This window comes from Globicephala melas, chromosome 16 (genome assembly GCF_963455315.2).
Source record: "Globicephala melas chromosome 16, mGloMel1.2, whole genome shotgun sequence".
Classification (NCBI taxonomy): domain Eukaryota; kingdom Metazoa; phylum Chordata; class Mammalia; order Artiodactyla; family Delphinidae; genus Globicephala; species Globicephala melas.
This window is the reverse complement of record NC_083329.1, coordinates 34,883,316-34,905,102: the sequence shown is the minus strand read 5'-3', so window position 1 is coordinate 34,905,102 and position 21,787 is coordinate 34,883,316. Positions and strand designations below refer to the sequence as shown.

The following is a 21,787-nucleotide window of genomic DNA, read 5'->3' as shown; positions in this document are numbered from 1 at the left end:
CTAAAATGTGCAGAACACAGTGCACTGGTTCTTAACTCTTTTGTGGCTGGAGGCCTCTTTAAGAATCTGATGATTCTTTCCTCAGAAAAAAGGGAAGTTTATAGACATGGAATTCTGTGGTACAGGAAAAGAAAGCTTTCTTCTTTCTGCCTTTTCAGAAATTATGGTGGTAGTCCCTTAACTAAGATGAATTCTTTGGAAAAACATTGTTGTATTTAGTTTTCAATTTATGTAAAGAAGAAGGGTTAATTGATAATTAAATAGAATTGATGTGACAGTTAAGGGACTTGGTAATTTTATGTAGCACTGTGTAAGAATGAAGGAATAATTTAATCATAAGATGGTAAAATTTAAGTTCTACCATCATTTATTGTTTTTTGAACAAGTGTCATAAATACACAAGTATTTAATTAAGGTACAGAGAACTCTTGATATGTTGATACTGAGTGTTTAAAAATCTTATGCCACATATACTTGCTGTTCAAAGTGCAGTCTCCACACCAGCAGCATCATCACCTGGGAGCTTGTTAGAATACACATTCTCAGGCCTTACCACAGACCTACTGAATCCGGATATCTGGGGAGAGGGCCGGAAATTTGTGTAATAGCAAGCCCTTCAGGTGATTTTGTGATTCACTAAAGTCTGAGAAGCACGCTCTGGACCAGACATTAATAATAACCAGCACCTCTAGAAGTAGGCAGTTTGTACTTTTAATCATACAGTACTTGAAGTAAATGCTAATAAAATTAAGATAATGGCTGTTATTTATTGAATGTTATATTGGGGGTCATGGGCTTTATACATGCATTGCCTTATTTAATCTTCCCAAGAACCCTTCTAGTTAAGTCAGTCAGCAAATGTTTATTAGCACCTACCTTGTGCCAGTGATTACTCTAGGCAGTGGGAAGACAGCAATAAACAATACAGATATAGTCTGTCCTCCTAAATTTATGTTTCAATAGAACAGACAGACAAAAAGCAAGTGAATGATGTAATTTTAGATTCTATGTATAACACATGCTATGAAGAAAAATAAGACAGAATAAGGTCTTGCTTGGAAGTTACCATCTGAGCAGAGAGCGTAAGGAATAGGAAGGAGCAAGCTATGAAAAGTTCGAGGGAAGAGTATTTCAGATTGGCATGCTAGTGTTTTTCACAGAGACAAAACTCAGAAAGGTTAAGTAACACAGCTAATAAGTGCTAGAGCTAGGTTCCTATTCCGGTCTGACTCAGGTACCTCTTCATAATAAATTGGGATATTTGCTAATTTTATTTTTTCTTCTTTCTGCTAGTCTACATTTTCTAAAATTTCTTTAAGCAGCATGTGAATTTTCAAAATATATATAGTAAGCCTCTTCTATGTTTTCATGACTGTATACCTGTCATTATGTACCCAATCAGGATCTGAATTTATTAATAATTCTGAGTGATAGCCATTATAATGAAGAAGAGATATCAATTGAACTTTCCAAGAATGTATTCTTTATAAAATTTGATTTTTAGAGTCAAGACTTACTTGTTTTTAGAGTAATAATCAAAGGCCTAGATAGGAACTGTACTTAAACCTAAATAGAAACCGTACTGGAAACTGTACTTTCAGTAGGTGCAAATATAATGTTCTAGGGTTGTGGTAGAAATGAGGTCACTGGTATAACTGATGTTACATATTTCAAACAATATTTTGGCAGAAACTAGTCATTCATGAAAATGATTATAGTGTTCATTTTGATGATTCTTTTTAAATAGGAAAGAATAATTATAGGCCTTAAACAATCTTGGTGTCATCTATTATTGGTAATAATGTTAAGAAGAATTATATCAGATATATGGTTCTTTTAGCTTTTGAAACTATGCATTAGGTAGTAAAGAATGTTTGAAAAGTTGAGCAAAGATTCATAGTGGACACTGAAAGACAAAACTAGGGTATAACAAATAAGTTGTCTTCTGTATTGGTTTCTGAGAACAAATTATATCAAGGTCAGGATGAGTTGGAACTAATACCAGTGATGGATTGAGAGAAAAATATGTAACCTAAAAACCAAATGTATTCAGAGTTAGAAATCTTGGTCGGTGTACAGGTATGTTTAAGAGTCTAGCACAAAGGTTGAGTGTAAACATTATGAACAAGTAGAGTCCAACCAGTGTAGAGGAGGCAGAAGATAATTTCTGTTTGGGTACTTTGACGATCTATCATATCTCCTGGTGTTGTATAACATACTGGGTTTTGCCAGACTTGTGTGTATATATATATCAGAAATTCAGAAACCAGTGAGCAAAGCTATATTCTCTCAGAATGCTCAACTGCTGACATTACTCGGTTAACAGAAAATGATCATTTTATTTTTGAAAATTATGTAGCTTATATTGAATTAACTCATTTTAATTGTCAAGAAAATTACTAGTGAATTCAGAATCTCTTCCCTTGCCTTAGTTGAAAATCTAGGCTGATTTCTGACTTGACTACAGTAGTTCACCTGTAAGTCCTAAAATCGTGGCTCCCTCTTCTATTCCTAACCCTTGTGTCCTCATTTATTCCACAAATATTTACTGAGCACCTCCTCCTCCAGGTACTATTCTGGGCACCTGGGACACATCAGGCAACATAGTAGGCGGTAAGTCAGAGTGTATAAATGACGGTACGCTCTGGTGGTAAATGCTACAGAAAAAGGGAAGGTCAGGCTGGGTACAGGGAATTGGGCAATCAGTGAGAGGGTATGACCACTTAAAGGAAGCCTGTGCTCAGGGTAGGCATCATCAGGAAGGTGGCAGTTGAACAGATTTAAGAAGGTAAAGGAGTTGGCTGATCACATACCTGATCCCAGCCAGTTGGGAGGGAGTTGGACATATGAGTCTGGAGATGATCAGCATTTAGATCATATTTAATCAGTGAGAGCGCCAAGGGAGTGAGCATAGATGGAGAAGGGGTGATGGCCAAGGCTGAGCCCTGGGCGCTGAGGGGGAGGAGGCAGTGAGGTAGGAGGAAACAGAGTAGGTCCTGGGAGGCAAAGCAAACACATAGTGTCTAGGAGGAGGGACTGGCCGAGTCAGTTGTGTTGATAAGATGGGACTGAAAGGCCCAGGCTGAGCAGCGCAGGCACCATGGATAATCTCGCTGAGCACTTTCAGTGGAGTGGTAAGGAGTGGAAGTCTGGGTGGGTGTGAGAGGATGGAAATGTTTTAATTTCATTGTTTTGATAATTGTACAATGATTATGTAAGTCTTTCACCTTAATGAAGGTAAAGAAGGGGTGAAAAAAGAATGGGAAGAGAGGTATTAGAGAGTATAGGTAGCTCTGAAATGGAGTGATAGCTGACAAGGGAAGTAGGGTCAACAGAAGTTTGATTCTTTTTTTTAAAGATGGGGAAATAATATGTTTGAATGTTGATGGGAATCTTCAGCAGATAGCAGAAGACTGACACAGGCGAGAGAGAGAAGCAATGGAGCAATGTTCTCGGGTCGTTGGAAGAGGGTCTAGTGAACAGAGCAGAGATTGACACGTGAAAGTTCTAGAAACAGGCAAGACCACAAAATTTAGATGTTAGTGAGTGAGTAGGTATGGTGATATAAATTCTGTTTCCTTTTTTTTTCTTCTTTTGTTTTCAGTAGAACAGGAAGTGAGGTCATCAGTGGAGAGTGGAGATGGGGGAGGATAAGTGAGGGCTTGAGGAGAGAGGAGAAAAGGTATGAAGTATTGGTGAAGAGCATATGGAATTAGGGCATTGAGGGTGACTGCCTGGCAGATGAAGGACCCATTTTTGAGGGTCATGGTCATGAATTTAAGGTGAGAGACCAATCAGCATGATGCATGTTTTTCTCCCACAACGTTCAGCTGTAATCTTGCAGAGCAGAGTAAGCAGAGAGTTGGATTTAGCCAGGGTTAATAGTTTAACTGAGCAAGTATGACAGAAGAAGAGAAGGGAAGACGAGTTGAAGTAGAGCAAAGCTATTTAGAGTCTGTGTGAGGAAGTGATTATTCTGATTGGTCATGGAATTTATGTTGATAAGGAGGGGAATGAGATCATTATTGCACTCACTGACCTACTAGAGTCTGCCCTCACCCCAGAGTCCCACTTGACTCCATAAGCCTGTCTGTGGAAGGCCCTCCTGGACTTCGTGGTCTCCTGACCTGCTTGGTCTCAGGTTCCCCTAGTGTGCTGAAGCCCCAAGACTGTGTCCTGATCTTGTCCAACAAGCTCTGCCTTGCTGCCTGTCCCTCTGTCCTGGCAAAAACAAGAATAAAGCATTCTCCTCAGTAGAAAGTAATGCTATCCTTAGTGTTCTCCATGAAATTGCAACTCATGTAGGCCTTTGAAAGAACTGTGCCACGTGTAACGTAAGATGTTCATTAGTTCCTTATGTGAGTAAAACTAGGAGATACTGTCTCATGGAAGCAAATTACAGCTATTCTGAAAAAATTTAGAAATAATGTCAGTTTCACATGTAAATATGTATCAAAAGCAACAAACTGATATCTCTTCTCTCTGCAGATGCCCACAGTTTACTTATAAATTGTTAGTAGATAACAGGCAAATTTTTCAAAGGTGAACTGTATAAAATGAGTGTTATTAAGAAGGGCACATAAAGATAGTGATGTGCTTAAGGAAGGAGGGAAAAATATGCTTCTATGTTGACAGATAAAACCAACACACTCAGGTGATTTTAACGAAGTCAGCCTTTGATCACTTTTAATAAACAGAGCATTACTAATGAATGACATGACCAAGGACATGAGAGAAAAGACTGTTATTGTTTTATTATCAGTGATAGCAGAATTGGTGCTCAAGAAGAGAAATTTCTGTAGATCACTGTGTCATTAAAAGCTGGGCAGTTAGCTTTCTATGAGAGATGTGGGCGGACCATACATCCAAGATAGCAACAACAGATGGGCTTTGTACCTGTTGTGAAGAACCCGCTCCCCTCAAGAACTTGAAAATAAAAAAATAGGATAGCCTTTTAATAGTTAAACTGTGGAATCAATATAAAATGGTGCTTCAGAGCAGGTATATGCAAAGTGATCCGGAAGAGACACAACAGGGTTTCTCCTAGACCAGTGGGACTGTGCTAGAATTGTATTAAACATGTAAAGTTAAGGAAGGAGCATATAATGTGAAAGTGTTGGTCAATCTTGGACCCTCAACCCCAGAAAAAGAAGTATCATACATGCAAAGATAGGCAGTTCCCATTCAGGTGAAGCAGTGTGCCATAAATATCATACTTGAGTTGCAAGACTATCTCTAGGGTGAACATGGCTGCAGAGGGTTAATTACCAGTACATGATAGATACTTCAAGTTCCATTAGCAAGGTCATCTGTTATTTAAGACAGATGCGTCAAACTAATCATGGTCTGATGCCACTCAATATTTGGTTACTGATTTTGATGCATATGATTTTATGCTCATCCAGCAATCTAACTTACAGTGGTAGCTCATATTTATTAAATATAAGTTACCACTCGCTTACACATTTTACGTATATTATCTCATTTAATCCTCCTAAGAACCCTGTGAGGTAGATACCCTTATTATCTCCTGTACAGAGAAGCACAAAGTAATTTGCCTAATGGCAGAACCTGGGATTCAGATCCAGCTCTCTGCCTCGAGATTATCTTTTATCTAGAACAACTGTGCCATACTGCCTGGGCTTCTCATGTAAGTCTGCATTATAGAGAGAGAACACATTCATCGCATATTCTTTTGATTATGTTTTGTCCTGTGTCAGTGATTCCCTAATGGTGAATGAGAAAGTGGCTTCTGGTTAGGATTTGGCAGAGGGCCAAATCCTGGAATGGGGCAGCCTCACTGAGGCACTAGCCAGTAAGGATTTTGTGGCTGGGTTTTCCCAGTTGTCTTCTGGCTCCTTCAGTGAGAGCTTTGCACAGTTAGAGTCCTGGTGCTAATCTCCCAGAGATTTTGATTTAATTGGTCTGGGATGGGGACCATGAATCCGTTCTTTTAAAAAACCTCATTGGTGATTGTGGTGCCCATCTAAATTTGAAAACCACTGCTTTAGATGACACAATGACTCTTTCCCTGCTAATCTGTATAACAACCTAGTTCAAATCTAAGACATGGTAAAAGGAACAATTTCACTTAGTAAGCCTTGGGCAGAAGTTTAATGATGGTTGTGATGAGCTAAATATAAAGATCAGTTAAAAATATGAAATCCTGGTGCTCGGGACCAAATGGTATTGATTTTAAGATGTGTTGCATAGTGGTTTGGATTTTAGGCCTTGAGCTGCACATCCAGCCTGGGGTTGGGTGCCATGTCTGCTACACAGCTGGGCAGATGTGGGCAGCCTGCTCAGGCTCTCCGGTATCGCATTCCTCCTTTGCCAGAGGAGGATGATAGCAGTCCATACAGTAAGCCGTACAAAGCCCTGAGCCTGATATTTGGTTAATGCTCAATAAATGTTGGCACTTGTTACCATTTAAGTGTTTTTGCAACTGGGGATATCTTTGGTGAGCCTAACTCCATTTCTGACCAGGTGTTTCTGCTGGCTCCAGCATCTCTCTGTAGAGTGGCTGGTGAGGATGAAGTCTCTCCTTGGTCTCCACACACAGTCTTAACCGCAGACTGGGACCTTTTTAAACATCATTCTTGGACCAGTTGAGTTAACCAGTACAGCAGTTGAGCAGTTAGACAGCTTAGTGTTAAATCTTTAAGATATTTTTAAAATGTGTTTTTCAGCTCGTATAAAAACCAAATTATAAACTAAGAATCAAAGGTCAGTTTTGTAGTGATGAGGTTTTTTTTAAGCGTCTAAGGGAAAGCAAATTCTCATTTTACTTTTTTTTTTTTTTCAGTTTCAGTGAAGTTCTGGCCTGTATTTCCTCAGGTTCTAATTTATAAAAGTTTGTGCTTTATTTAACAGCTTTTAAAAGCATGTGAGAGATGTATTTTCTAGAATTTTTTAATTTAAGGACTATATAAGCTACCTGAAAGGGCTATTTTGTGCAAAATATTCATTTTAAAAGGAGTTCTAATTCTACAAGTGGACATATCTAAGGCTCCCAAATTAAGGGATAAGACATTCTTTTTCTGTATGCCTTAGATGTATAGATATAAAATTAGAAGACAGTGTAGCATATAGGTATGCACTGGATAAGACAGTGGGCTCTTGATTCAAATCCTGGCTTTCGCCACTTACTGGCTCCATGATTTTGGGCAAACTGCTGAAGTTCTCTTTCCTTTTCTTCATCTGTAAGAGGCCTAATAATATTACCTAATTAATGGGGTTTTAATGAATATTAAATTATGAAATTGTGTCGAATTAAATATATTTTGAAGTGTTTGGGTGGTACCTGTTACATAAACCTTTTTTTTTTTCATAAACCTTTTAATTGTTAGTGATTATGATGAAAATGATGACATCCACCACCAAATCATCTGAACAAAAAAGAAAACTAGAGTAAAAATATATTTCAACATCTTAAATTTTTCTCTTAAACTATTTGAAAAAAATTTAATTAAAGACAATTACGTGCCTTAGCCTCTGTAAAAAAATTTTTTTAATTCTTTTAATGTAATATTTTATGTAGTAAGGTTAATTCCTATGCCCTATGGGATGGCTTATCTGTCATGTTTACTTGGTGGTCAGATTTAGCAGAGATGCTAAAGATGTTTTGGGGGGATGGTATTTCTACATTACATTCTTTTCCTTTGTAAAGTTAAAAACATTTTTTTAATCTGCAAAATTCGATTTCATATCAGAAATCCTGGATTCAAGTCTCTGTGCTGCCATTCATCAGGGAAGGCAGGTTACCTAGCTTGTAAAAACCTCTTCTTCATCTGCAAAAGTAGAATAAGATACTGTATCTCAAATGTTGATGTGAAAAATAAATTCACCTCCTGATGGGGCTTTCTATCTCCCTCTGTTGAGCACTATTCAGTCGAAATAAAATGTGAGCCACCTGTGTAATTTTAAATTTTCTAGTAGCCACTTAAAAAAAAACAAATGAAATTAGTTTTAATATATTTTATTTAATCCAATGTCTAAAATCTTATCAGTTCCACATGTAATTAATATAACATTAATGAGATTTTTTTCATTCTAAAAATCTGGCATGTGTTTTACACTTACAGCACATCTCAACTTGAAGTAGCAACATTTCAAGTGCTTGGGAGCCACATGCCGCTAGTGGCTATCGTGTTGGACAGTCCCGATCTAGAATATAGATTAATATTCCCCATCAGCATCCTTGAGCACTGGGGCTGCCTTGGCCTTAAGCAGCCTTATTCTTGAAACTGTGTGCACCTCTGGACAAATGAGCCTCACATTTCTTTCTTGAACAACCTAGATTAGTATCTTTGCCCCTGGGAGGATAGGCTCCTGCCCTTAGCCTTTTGGCTGACCTAGATGAAGACTTGCTCTGGGCATGTCATGTGCCTCTCTGTTTGGCCAAGGCCGGTAGACAACCAGGAATTCCTGAATACCTTGAGCATGATAAACCTTTTGAACGACAGAGCCCCAGGGCAGGATCAGAGATTCAGGACAAGATCAGGCTTTATAATACCCCTTCATTCTTGCCTCTTATCTGTACTATTTGCCTTCTTTCCCAAATTTCAGAGATGTATCTAGTGTCCCTGGGAAAAGAGCAAATACCAGCAATCTGCAAAAGAATTCAGCTTTTTTTCCTTCTGCCTCAGTGTGGCTTAGCAAGGCAGCCGTCCCTCCCAAACATTAACTTTTTAAAAGACATTTAGAATGTTTTGGAGGCCAAGAAATTTGGAGGACAGATATATTCATATCTAAGCTTTTTCTTTTTTAAGGTTTTCTAATACTGTCTTCATCCAAATTTTGTGAGAATTATAGTAAAGGGTTGTTACCCTAATGGATGTATGTCATGGTAAAAAGAGGTAGAGAATAGGGGACTCGGGTGTACTCTTACAACAAAAGAATCTGCTCAGATGTTACCTTCTTAGGAAGTCCTACCCTGATCACACATGTGCTCTCTCCCTCCCCCTCTCTCCCCCTCCCTCCCCCTCTCTCCCCCTCCCTCTCCTTCCCTCCCTCCCTCTCCCTCCCTCCCTCTCTCCCTCTCTCTCTCCCTCTCTCTCCCCCCTTCTCTCTCTCCCCCCTTCTCTCTCTCCCCCCTCCCTCTCCTCCCTCCCTCCCTCCCTCCCTCTCCCTCTCCGTCTCCCTCTCCCTCTCTCTCTCTCTCTCTGGCACGCACACACGCACCCACTCTATCATTTTTGTGTTTGTTTTGTAAATATCACTTATTACTAACTAAAATTCTTTCACTTCCCAAATAGAATATAAGCTCCATAAGGGTATGGACTTTGTTTTGTTTACCCCTGCACCCCCAACTTCTAGTACAGTGCTTGGCTATTGAATCGATGAATAAATAAGTGAAAGGAAATACCAAGATACTATTCTCTGGATGTACTGATAATTTTAAAATTATTTACTGAGGAGAATTCTTCCCCGACCATTGTTGCTCTGACCAGTATGTGTGATGTGTTTGAACTTTCAGACCTAATCTCAGTGGTAGGAATCCTAGTGTGTACTCTTGATCAATTGTTTACATAAACTTTTACTTGTTTTAGATAGTGTGGGGCTTAAGGAGGGGGGAAAGTAGTTTGTAATGGAGTTGTAAAAGGGGGAGCTGATCAGTACCAGGTGAAAATTTAAGATTACACAGGGTAATAAAATGGAGGAGGGGGTATTGGAATAGGGAATTGGACTGAAAAATTCTTATAGTTCAGATGCTGTAAATATGTCAAAGGTTTTTGAGCAAGACAATTGATAGGTAAGAAGCTTAGGGAAAAGGTGGGAGAGATTCATAACCAGAACGATTAGTATTATTTGGAGTATTATTTGGAGGAGTGGCAGGCTGTATAGGCTTGTGGCCAAAAAGCCACAAATCATATTTTTGTTGTCTTTGTTTATAATCTTTATTTGAAATCTTAATTATCCCTTTCAGTTTCTCAGTCATTCTTTCGGTTTACCTCTTGTGCTTTTGTACCAGCTTGATGTCACTACCCATACTTCGTGCCCCTTGGAATTATGGTATCTGTGAGCACAAACTCATCATACTCTGCACAGGCCAGAAGTTCCGTTGTAACTCTTGGCTAGTCCCAGGAGCACCCTGCCAGTAAAAAGTAATCCAGACATACTGGAAACTCTCAAGTATTATTAAGAACTATTTATGTTGCATTCAAATAAACCTTTAGTAAAAGAAATAAATGCAGACTTACCAGCTTTTTTTTTTATAATATGTATATTTTTATTTTGCCATCCATCAATTTTGCTAATTTATCCAAGATCCCCGTGGATACCAAAATCTTCTGAGGCTCAAGTCCCTTACAGTCGGCCCTCCATATCCGCGAGTTCCACATCTGCAGATACCATCGGTCTTCTAAATAGAGCTACATAGAAAATCCATGGTTTCGTAATTAATAATTTCACACACATAAATATTTGAATTTGAGATTCTGTATGTTCAAAGCTTACATTTATGAGTACTTTCTAGCCCTGTTAATTTTGAGATAATTTTAACAGAATATTTTTTTCATATTTCCAGTTTGGGGGTAAATTTCTAAAATCTCTAAAGATAACATACTAGATTTTCAGGTTTTTTCAACATTGCATGGAAAGTGAATCTTTAATTTACACAGATTTTGTGCTTCAGATTTGATTTTTATTTGGAGAAGAAAGGATGGGCCTGACTTACCAGCTTCTACCTTTCCTTGTTCTACTTCTTTAAATGAAAACCTTATCATTTTATGTAAACGCATCAGCTTTTTTTATAGTGCTATGAATAAATTGTTTGGTTTGTGAATATATTTAAAAAACAATAAGCAAAATAGTCTATACTTTTTATATTGTGGCAGTAGGCTTTATTTCAGTTGGTTCTTTTCTATAGTGTTATAATTTTAAGGTTTTATTGATTAAAGAATGGTATTTTACATGTAGTAGATAATTTTTAAGGACTATTTCTAATTACATTAAGTTCAAATGATGCATTTTAACCTAACATCCTTTTTCTTCTCAGTCTGTAAGACTTGTATTGTCCAGCACTTTGAAGACAGCAATGATTGTCCAAGGTGTGGCAACCAGGTTCATGAGACAAACCCGTTAGAAATGTTGAGGTACGTAAATGTAGTTTTAGTTCAGCTAACTTAAATAAATTACATAAACTCTTAATTTTTATTATGCATCATACTTGTTAGCGCTTTGACTCAGTTAATGTAGGTTTTATGATTTTCATTTTAAAGCATTTTATTTCAATTTAAAGTATTTTATTAAGAGGACATGAAAAACAAGGCTGTGCATATTAAATATTTAAGAAACACATTTCCAAGTTAAAAATTATAACTTTATCTCAGGCTCTGAGTTACTTTAGTTGTAGTTATTTTCAGTATTTTAGATTTATTTATTTATTTTCGCTGTGTTGGGTCTTCGTTGCTTCATGCAGGCTTTCTCTGGTTGCAGTGAGCGGGGGCCACTCTTCCTTGTGGTGTGCGGGCTTCTCATTGCGGTGGCTTCTCTTGTTGTGGAGCACCGGCTCTAGGCACATGGGCTTCAGCAGTTGTGGCTCACAGCTCTAGAGCGCAGGCTTGGTAGTTGTGGCACATGGGCTTAGTTGCTCCATGGCATGTGGGATCTTCCCGGACCAGGGCTCGAACCTGTGTCCCCTGCATTGGCAGGAGGATTCTTAACCACTGCGCCACCAAGGAAGTCCCCTATTTTCAGTATTTTAATATTCTACAAAATACTCTATATTTGCTGAGCTACACGGTAGTGGAAAGAGGGCAGACCTGATGGTCAGGGATACTAATCTTGATACTATTAATTTTTCAAGCTGTATCATATATTCAAAAAGAGTGTACAAACATTTATGTAAAACTTAAAAGAATTTTTAAAATGACTACCTTTTTACCATTTACTTACTGGTATAATCATTATACCAAATAATAATAATAATATAAAGAAGTATAATCATATATTTTTAAAGATAGAAGTGCTACATAAGATCTTAATCCAAACCCTTTTTCAAGATTAGAAATTGAAATTTATAGAAGTGACACAACATTGCCTAAGGTCCTAGCAAACTCAGATGTTACTTCCCAGCTACAAACCAGGTGTCCTCACCACTAAGCCCATTTTCTTCCCACTGTTCCTACCATAGCTGTACCATAGATCAACTGTGCAATCTCAGGAAAGTACCCTGTTGAAAAACAGAATTAGATATTCTCTAGAGAGCCCTTACTAACTTCATCTCTATGTGATGTTTGCCATCATTCTATAAGTCTGGATTTGTAAGTCTTACATTTTAGACTTCTTTTCTATGTTAGTACCTATAGTTGGAATAATTTGTCTATAAGTAAACGTCTGGCCCATTGGTTTTCAAAGTGTGGTCCCCAAACCATTAGTATCTTATTAGAAACGGCAGTTCTTGGGCCCCGCCTCAGACCCTCTGAATCAGCAACTCTGAGAAGGTGCTGTAAGTGAGGGGCGTCAGAGGTATGAAGGGAGGGACAGATGCCAGCTTTAAATAAAACGGTAAGGATAGGCCTCATTGAGAAGGTGAGATCTGAGCACGGAATTGCTGTCTCTGAGGGAATTAGCCATGCATAAATCTGAGGAAAGCGTGCCTGCTCCAGGTCAGGGCAGCAGCCAGTGCACACGGCCTGAGTCAGTCATGAGTTAGGAGGGCACCTGCAACTTGTCTGAGGAGCAGCGTGGGAGCCTGGGTAGTGGGCCAGGAGCTCAGAGATTGTGGACCTGACCTCTGACCTGAGCAATTAGAGAATGGGCTTGTCATTAACGGAGATAAGGAAGACTAAGGATAGAGCAGGTTTGGGGGACAGGTAGATGGGGAGTTTGGATTTGGACAAGTTGAGTCTGTTAAGTCTGTTAATCATTTCAGAGAAGAGAGAAGTTGGCAGGTCTGTGATTTCAAGGGGAGAGGTCTGGCTGGGGTTAAATATCTGGCAGTCTTCAGCATGTAGACAGTATGTAAAACTGTGGCACTGGATGAGATCATGCACGGGTGTGAGTGCAGAGAGAAGAGTAGAGGACCAAGGATTGATCCCTGGAGCATTCCAACATTGAGAGGTCAGGGAGAGGAGGAAGAACCAGCAAAGGAAACTGAAAAGGCACAGTCAGTACAGGAGAGGGAGGATCCAAGTGTGTGGCTTGGAAGCCAAGCAAAGAAGAGGGAGTGATGGACTGTGTCTGATGTTGTAAGGTGAAGACAGAGTTGACGGTTGGATTTGGCAACTTGGAGGTCATCAGCCTTGACAAGAGCACTTTCAGTAGAGCTGTGAGGCAAAAACCTAACTGGATTGTTACAGGAGAGAAAGGGAGGAAGAAGAATTAAAAACAGCGAGTATAGACAACTTTCTCAAGTTTTGCCACAAATGGGAGTGGGAGCAAAGAAATGGGGTGGTAGCCGTTCAGAGAAGTACAGTCAAGAAGGTTTTCTGTTTTGTTGTGATATGGGAGGAATAATGGCATGTGTGAAGGGACTAATCCAAGAAAGAGCAAAAAGGTAATAATAGAGTTGGGGAGAGAGGGCATTGCTGAAGCAGTGTTCTTGGGTGGTTGAGAGGGAGTGAAATCTAATAGAAGAGACTGGCTTCCTACAGGTCATGTATAGCAGCAGGTAGGAGGGCAGAGTAGACATGGGTGCAGAGGCCATAGGTAGATGTGGTGGTCAGAGTCTGCAAGTTTGTGTCTCTCTGAGGAGAAGATGTTTATCAGCCAAGAGTAAGGGGGGAAAAGGCGGGTGTAGGGGTTGGCAAGAGAAGAAAGTGTGTTGTCCAGGAAAGTAAGAGAATAAATGGACTGGGAAGTGTAGTGTGAGTCCTGGCAACCTGAAAGGCGCACCTGGGTTGTAGTTACGAATTTGAAGGGGTGTGGTTGGGCTTTCCAGCCCATGGGTAGAAGGTGATGGAGAGCTGGATTGGACTGGTGGTGTGGTTACACCACATGATTCTGAGCAAGTGAGGGAGGGACAGGGGAGTCCAAAGTGCATGCAAGCTGTGGCTCTAATGACTGCTGTGGGGTAGTCCTGAATGGACGGCGAGGGCAGCGAGAACATGACGTTGGTGAGGGGTGATGTCCTGCGGGGACAGGAATGGAACTAGTTGATTCCTGAACTGTTTGTGCATAGTAAGAAGAAAATTCTTTCAGAGAATTTCGGAATGGGTATGTAGCAGATGAAGAAAAGAAAGCAATTACTAACGCCAGGGAAAGAAAAAAATTGAAGGAGGGGATATCTTTAATCAGAGTACACTGTGAATATTTAGAGAATCCTAACCATGTAAACACTCATTATTTTTAAAATGACAGTAAGACTATTAGGAAGATGAGAGTTGGGAAAACGTATGTTGGGAGGAAAGGGGCATGGCAGGATGATATCAGAGAGCTAAACCTTTATCTCCCACAGAAGGAGGTCAGAAAGACCTAGACAGCAGAGAAAGAATGGCTTTGTTTTTTAATCTATCATCCGTCTATCATATATATAGAAATATGAAAGTAAATACTAGATAAAACAGCTTGGATTTGAAAGCAGTTGCCCCTGGGGTTGTAGGAATCAGGAACAGAGAGAGCGGGGCATAAAAATGTTGTGTTTTCATATAAGGTTACAGGGAAGTTTGATTTGTAAATTATACATGTGTATTACATTAATAAAACAAATATTAAGAAGAAGAGAAATAATACTTCTCTTAAACACTGCTACTATTAAATAGTCTGGGAAAACTCTGTGAAGGAGTTAGTAGGTAAGTCCTGAAGAATCAGGTAACATCGGTTTGGTTGGAGAGTAGGAACTGGAAAAAAGTCTTTGAGCCAGGATGAAGAGCATGAGGGAGGAAAACAGATTGGAAAAGGCGAGGCATTCTTGAGGATAATTGAGTGAGTCAGTTGGCTAGAGAAGAGCAACAAGAGAGCAGCACCAGTTACAGTTTGCAGGTTGAACTCAAGTTATATAAACACGTGAAGCCAGGTGGTAGGAAGAAATTAGTTCTCGAGCAGGCAAATAATGATCAAATTAGTGCTTAAGGAAAATTCACTATGAGCATGTCAAGGTAAAGGGAAACATCTCTATGCTGTCCTCTAAATAGGGTGGTAATTGAGGGAACGGAAGGATGGGAATGTGGAAAGACTGGGTGGGAGGAACATTGAGAAGCAGCTGTTTGGGGCTTGGTGAGTAAATATGTGAAGCAGGAGAGACAGGTAGGTTAAAATAATGCTTGCATTTTGAGCCTGTTTGGGAATGATACGGTATCATTTCTAAATTTAATTTTTAGAAAGTAAGACAGGTATTCAGTATTTTGTTGAAGGAGAATAGATAAGAGAGTCTTGACATATATGAACAAAAGGAGGTGCTCGGGATACTCAACATCTGTTGGAAGTATGGCGCTTGAGCTCAGCAGAGAGATGCAATGTGTGTTTGTGTATATATGTGTTGTCTGCCTGTATGTTAGTTTTGAAGTCACACAAGTGGATGAGATCTTCAAGGAAGGCGGCCTGTAGAAAAGGTCAGAGGGTGCAGAGAGCAGAGCAAAGGAGAATACTCAGATGTAGAGGTAGTTGGAAAAAGAAAAATATCTTGGGGACAAAGGGAGTTGATAGAAAAAAAGAAAAACCAGGAAAGGAAATTCTCAAGGAGGCAGCGTCAGGCAGCACTGATAAACTGTTGCAGAGCAATGAGGAGAAAAATGACTTTAAAAGTAAGATTTTTTAAATTTTAGCTCTCAAAAAAATTTTAAATCTATTCATTATGGAAGTTATGGATGATTTGAGGAGTTCAGTCGAGTAAAAGAAGCAAAAGTATGTGACAGAAATAATGTCAACTGTGATTTCTTAGTTTTTCCAGTTGGAAGAAGAGGTTGTGTATCTGCTAACAGCTTGAAAAGACAATAGGTTAAGCCAAGGTTTGGGGGCTTTTTAGCTGTGAGAAGCGTAGCCGTGTTTTCAGTTGGAGGAGGGTCATGCCGCCGAGCAGGATGAAGGAGATGAGCGGAAAGGGTGTCTCAGGAGCAGCAGGACAAGATGAAGAAATGAAAGCCGTGGAAAGGAACAGTTGTGCTCAGATACAGCAGGAAAAGGAGACGAGAAAAATGTCAAGGGAAATAGTTGCGTTTTTTATCTAGGAAAAATGGTCTAAATTTCTCAGAAGAGAAGACTGGAGATTATTTCTTTCATAGGAAAGAGCCAGAGTTGTGGTAGAGATTCTGAAAGCAATAGCTGGCTGCATCAGCTATTGCTGTATAACAAACCGCCCCTAACTTTCATGCTGAACACAACAGTAAAAGCACTTATTATTCCTCACAGTTCTGTGTGGCTCACAGATCCAGGTGGGTCTGCTGGTCTTGGCTGGGCTCGCTCTGGTGACTGCAGTCAGAGGCTGGTCAGTTGCTGCCCTGCCGATCCTGGCCTGGGTTCTGTCCTGTTGGATTGGACTGTCCATGACCTAGTGTGAGATGGCCTCAGTAGGGCAGCTTGGCTCCTTGGACATAGTGTCCTCCAGACTCGTTCTAATGGTGGCACGATTCCAAGAAAGCACACCAAAGCACGTGATATGCCTCATAAGGCTTGCGCTCAGAGCTAAGCAGTGTCACTTGTGCCACATCCTTTTGGCCCGAGCACATTTCAGGGCTGGCCCATATTCTCGGAGTAGAGAAATAGACTCCATCCGTTTATCAAAGTCCTGTTCAGAGGGGCAAGATTGTAGAGAGAGCTGGGGACGGGACCATTTTTGTAATCTGTGTTCCACTGGGACAGGCTAGAAATAGATGTGCTCCACTCGCAGAGCAGTTGGGTGTGGTACTTGTGCCAAAACTGTGTATGTTCTATATTTTGTAGTATATGTGAGATGCAGATCTTAAATGGTTTACCTATTGGATTTTGATGTCTTCATTGTTTGTATATTCTCTTTTTTCCTCTTTGGAAGGTTGGATAACACATTAGAGGAAATTATATTTAAGTTGGTCCCTGGACTACGAGAACGTAAGTTGCTCTTTGGGTTCTTGCAGAGTTTTGTGTTTTGTGAAATCACCATTTCTGTTAAAGACTTCATGATTGTGTTTCTATTACTTTTATAATTTTTTCTTTTAAATTAGAAGAACTTGAGCGTGAGTCTGAATTTTGGAAGAAAAACAAGCCTCAAGAAAATGGACAAGGTGATTTTTTTTTTACTTCTATATCTGATGGAATCTCTCAAATTGGTCAGCTTTTTGTAGCTGTGGTGAACTAATCTGTCTCTTCAAGCTCAAGTTTCTCCTGTACAAGGGGTACAATTCATGTACCCCTTTACATTCTGAACCTTTCTCTGATTATGAACTTTTTATATAGAATCATGAGATTTTAAATAAATGCATGTAAATCTGGAGTCAGTCCAGTTGAAGGTAATTGGAAATAGAGGAAATTGGGAAGAGAAAAAGGAGATAAAACAGAAGAGTGACCGTTGATTATAGCAGTATTAGCTGGAGAGCTAAAGGAGACTGAAGTCAGAAATAGCCATAGCCTGCAACTAAACAGTGAGGCGTTTGCTGTTGTATTTTATTTTGTGTGTTTAATAGGAGAGGGAACTGGGATGTGGCTGAGAGCCAGATCAGAGGATCTTGCCGTGCTCTGATAATCTGGAACGAACTTTTCATAGGTAGAGCTCAGATGATACAAATTTATATATCCTAAAATTTGAAAAATATTTCTAGACACTTATGGGAATTTTCCCCATCACCTATGCTAAGTGACCAAATTTCCCTTTTGGGTCCCAGGAGCCTCAGAAATCAGCAATTTTTAATAATTAAGGAAAGTGGCAAACATTACTGGGCAGAGTAATGTTTTTAGCATGTATATAATTCACACAAAAGAAAAAGAAGTACAACGTATCTGAAATTATAAGTAGTATCCTTTCTTATTGACGTTAAATATGAGGTTTGTTTCAAGATGGCCTAAAAATACCATGGAAATCTTTCAAGGATATATGTCTGTTTTTATAGGCTCACTTGTGAGCTCAGTCTTCCATCCCTGGTTTTTCTATACGATTCACAGGATTGTCAATTACATATCATTAAAATGGCTTTCTCACTTCATATGTAAAATGGGGATCAGAGTTTTTTTAGTTCAACTTAACTGTGCAGGGCTGGCTTCCTATAGCAGGGGAGGTTTGAGAATAGTTTTGAATGATTGGAATAAGGTAGCAAGGGATTATTTTTAATCTATAATCAAAACACTGAAATGGGCAAAGAAGCCAAGCCTGGCAAAAAACGACTTAACTAAAGGCTTGTTTTACCCAAGTGTAAATTGCAATTTAGACAGTAGTGCTATACTAAAAATATAGGTAAAATTGACTGAATGTTCCAGTTTTTGCCTGCTTTTTCAAGAGGACAGGAGCCAGGCCTTGTCATCAGAAGCTATGGGGTCGGGTTAGTCCATGACTGTGTGTCTTACAGATTGACTAGCCAAGGACTGTAGCCTACTTTGTGTTTATCTCCCTTTTCCCATATTTCTGCCTTTTTAAAGTATTTTATCATATTTGGTCTTTAGTTTGGGTGAAGAATTTGGACCTTTTCTTGGAGCTGGATCTTGGTTCATAGAAGGCAGCTCCTGTCTATGTGGGTTCCATACAAAAAGGCAGAAGAGAGAGCCCACCTGCCCTGTATGATAACATCTGTAATGCTTTCACTACAGTCATTAAAGAGGAGCTAAGTGGTCTTTTTTTTCCCTGGGATTTTCTATACTGTAATGCTTGGCTGACTAATTCTTTCAAGTTTCAGCTTACAGACATTTTATCTGGAAATCTCCCCTGAATCTCTGCTTCACCCCAGAGTTTGGGTTTATTAACTCTGTTATATGTGCCCACCTGGTCTATCTTACCTCTTATATCAGAGTCCTTATCGACATCTCCGTCTGTTTTCTTTACTTGCCTGTACCTCCTCCTAAATACTCTGACACGATGAGGGTGAGGATGATAACACTACAGTTTCAATATTGTTTCCTCAGGCCTAGTTAGTCTTAACAGAGTTCAAGGCACTCAGTAAATGAATGAATCAACAAATATAGTTGCATTATATGTAGCCTTCTGGTATTTCATAGGTTAAATACATTTGTTTATAGTATGCTACTCAGATTTCTTTGATGGTGTTTTAATGCTACATAGTTACATATATGTTAAAAAAGCTAATTCATTCTATTTATTTCACTAGCTAATTTTATGAATATCTAGTAATTTGAAATTTTGAGAACTTAGAGAATATTTTAGTTTGAAAAGAGTACTTGGTTTTAAGTTTTGAATATATATAGAATTTGGAAGTATTTTTATATCTTATCAATTTCTAAGCGGTCTCATCACTAATGGCAGTCATTTTTGTGACCAAATATAGCTAGTCCTGAGTCTTTCATTTGGATGTCCCAGTGAGCCTAGAAGTCGTAAGCTATGTTCATAAGTCACTGATGGGTTTTTTAAAAATATTTCCATTGTTGAGTGGTTGGGACATTTAAAGGTACTAAAAGTTTCAGTTATATATTCTTCATCAAAAACTGTTAAGAAATGTTTTTTAAAGTTTGTTTTCATGGTTAGTATATTGTTGCTTAACTATAAAATCAAACTGAGTTAACTTAGCTTTATTTAAATTATACAGATGATACTTCAAAAGTTGACAAACCTAAAGTAGATGAAGAAGGTGATGAAAATCAAGATGATAAAGACTATCACAGAAGTGACCCACAAATTGCTATATGTCTAGATTGTTTACGAAATAATGGACAATCAGGGGACAATGTAGTAAAGGTGAGTGGACAAGTACAGTTGTTTTTTTCATAATCATTTATAGTAAACCTTTCATAACGTGTTGATGAATTTTCCTACTGTTTCAGAATGTGTGCTTTCAAATTTTTTATTATTTCACATTTTTTATTAAACAAATAGAATGTCATTCTCCTACAGTCTCTTACCTGCAAATAGCCAAGCAGTTGCTTACTTCAGGCTCCTGATTTCTAAACCTCACAACTGAACCGTCCTGGGTCACTGCCACCACCTAGTGGCCAATGAGGAGAATCACGCCTCTATTTCTCCTCTTTCAACCTCCTTTTATACCTTTGTTGGGAGTTCATATACACTGTTTTTCCCTTTTTAAGTGTAGTCACCAACTCAGACTCAGATCGTTTCATGTTGGGAAACATCCTCAACCTTTTATTCATCCTCTTCTGATTTTCTCTTTTGTTTCTCTGTTTTTATTTGCAATTCAAAAAAGCTATCCATGTCATGGCTAATACATTTTATGAACAACATAATTGGTTTTGTTGGATGTCATAAAGTACCCGTGAACTTTTCCTTTACTTCCCCTGTGTGATCTGTAGGCCAGTGAGTTGAATTTTTTTTTTTTTTTGCGGTACACGGGCCTCTCACTGTTGTGGCCTCTCCTGTTGCGGAGCACAGGCTCCAGACGTGCAGGCTCAGCGGCCGTGGCTCACGGGCCTAGCCACTCAGCGGCATGTGGGATCTTCCCAGACCGGGGCACGAACCCGTGTCCCCTGCATCAGCAGGTGGACTCTCAACCACTGCGCCACCAGGGAAGCCCAAGTTTTTTTACTAATACATTTAATTTTTTAAATGTATTTAAAAAATTCATTTAATGAATTTTTTACTAATACATTTAATGAAATTTTCCTGTCAGGAAGTTAAAAACAAAATTTTTCAACTCTGATTAAGTTTTCCCAGCATCTTGCAAAAAGAAATATGTATTAGCATAGTGATTCAATGAATATTTATCCACTATGTGGATATTAGTCAGTGAAGATGTAAATAATAAGTTTTTTTCACTCAGGGACTTTTGGTTGGGTCTTATACATACAAACAGTTATAATACAATAAGGTATTTCATTTAGTTAAGAGAGGTTGGTTGGACAAGGCATGTATTAGAGTACAGCAGTATTTAGAGAAGTGGCCACTGTACCTATTTATCCTTCCAGGCTTCCCTATTGGCTTTTATGCTCTGGTGCAGCACCCTTTCCTTTTTGTCAGTCTTTTCATCAATTTTTAATAACTTTACATTTCTCTCTTATTCCCAGTCATTTCTGTAATCCTCTTTTGGGGATGTTTTTCTTAATAGAGATTATGATCATTCTTTAGCTCTCTAGTACATGAGTTATTATCTTGTAGTGAAAATTAAGTCAATAGAAAGGTGGAATATCTCTTCATAAATAAATGTGAAGTCTACTTCTCTGCAGGCTTTCTAGTATGAAAGTTATAAAACATTGCATTTTAGAAATTCATCTGAAAAATTAACTACCCCCTGCCTTGATATTCTTTTTGGCCTCTTGGACGCTTTGCCATTCCAGTTGACTTTTTATCTTTTCACTCTTTCCTTCATAGACTTTTCTCCATCCTTCTACCTTCATTCTTAAAACCACTTTTACAGCCTACATGATATATACTGTGCTCCCCAATTCTCACCTTTTCTCTCTGGCCACTCCTATACTGTCTCCACTGACTCTACTACTTCCTGTCTTCTGCTTTATATATGTGAGTATAGCTAATACCTAGTCCTCCACTCAATTATTCTCTCTCTACAGTCATCCTAGGAGGTCACTTCTATTTTTTGTGTTTTCAGCTATTCAAAGAACTTTCAAATCCCCCTTTCCAAACCTGCCATCTCTCCCAAGTGGAAGTATTATATCTCTAACTACTTTCAGTATCCTAGTTGGGAGTTTCACTAATACATAAAACTTAACACGTTTAAAGACAAATTTGTCATACTGTACTTCCACCTAAGTTTACTCCAAATATACTGTTTCAGTTATCACTACCATCTTTTTTTTCTTTTTT

General features: G+C 38.8%; 1 protein-coding gene across 3 annotated transcripts in view; it reads left to right on the top strand.

Annotated features, from left to right (window-relative positions):
- The window catches only part of PCGF5 (polycomb group ring finger 5), a 114,783-nt gene that overhangs the window by 57,350 nt on the left and 35,646 nt on the right, over positions 1-21,787 (top strand). For all 3 annotated transcript variants that reach the window (XM_070043884.1, XM_030865068.2, XM_030865067.3), the window contains exons 3-6: positions 11,000-11,096; positions 16,910-16,965; positions 17,079-17,138; positions 19,602-19,750. In XM_070043884.1, coding sequence (XP_069899985.1) covers positions 11,000-11,096; positions 16,910-16,965; positions 17,079-17,138; positions 19,602-19,750 — 362 coding nt within the window. The remainder of the gene's footprint in view (positions 1-10,999; positions 11,097-16,909; positions 16,966-17,078; positions 17,139-19,601; positions 19,751-21,787) is intronic.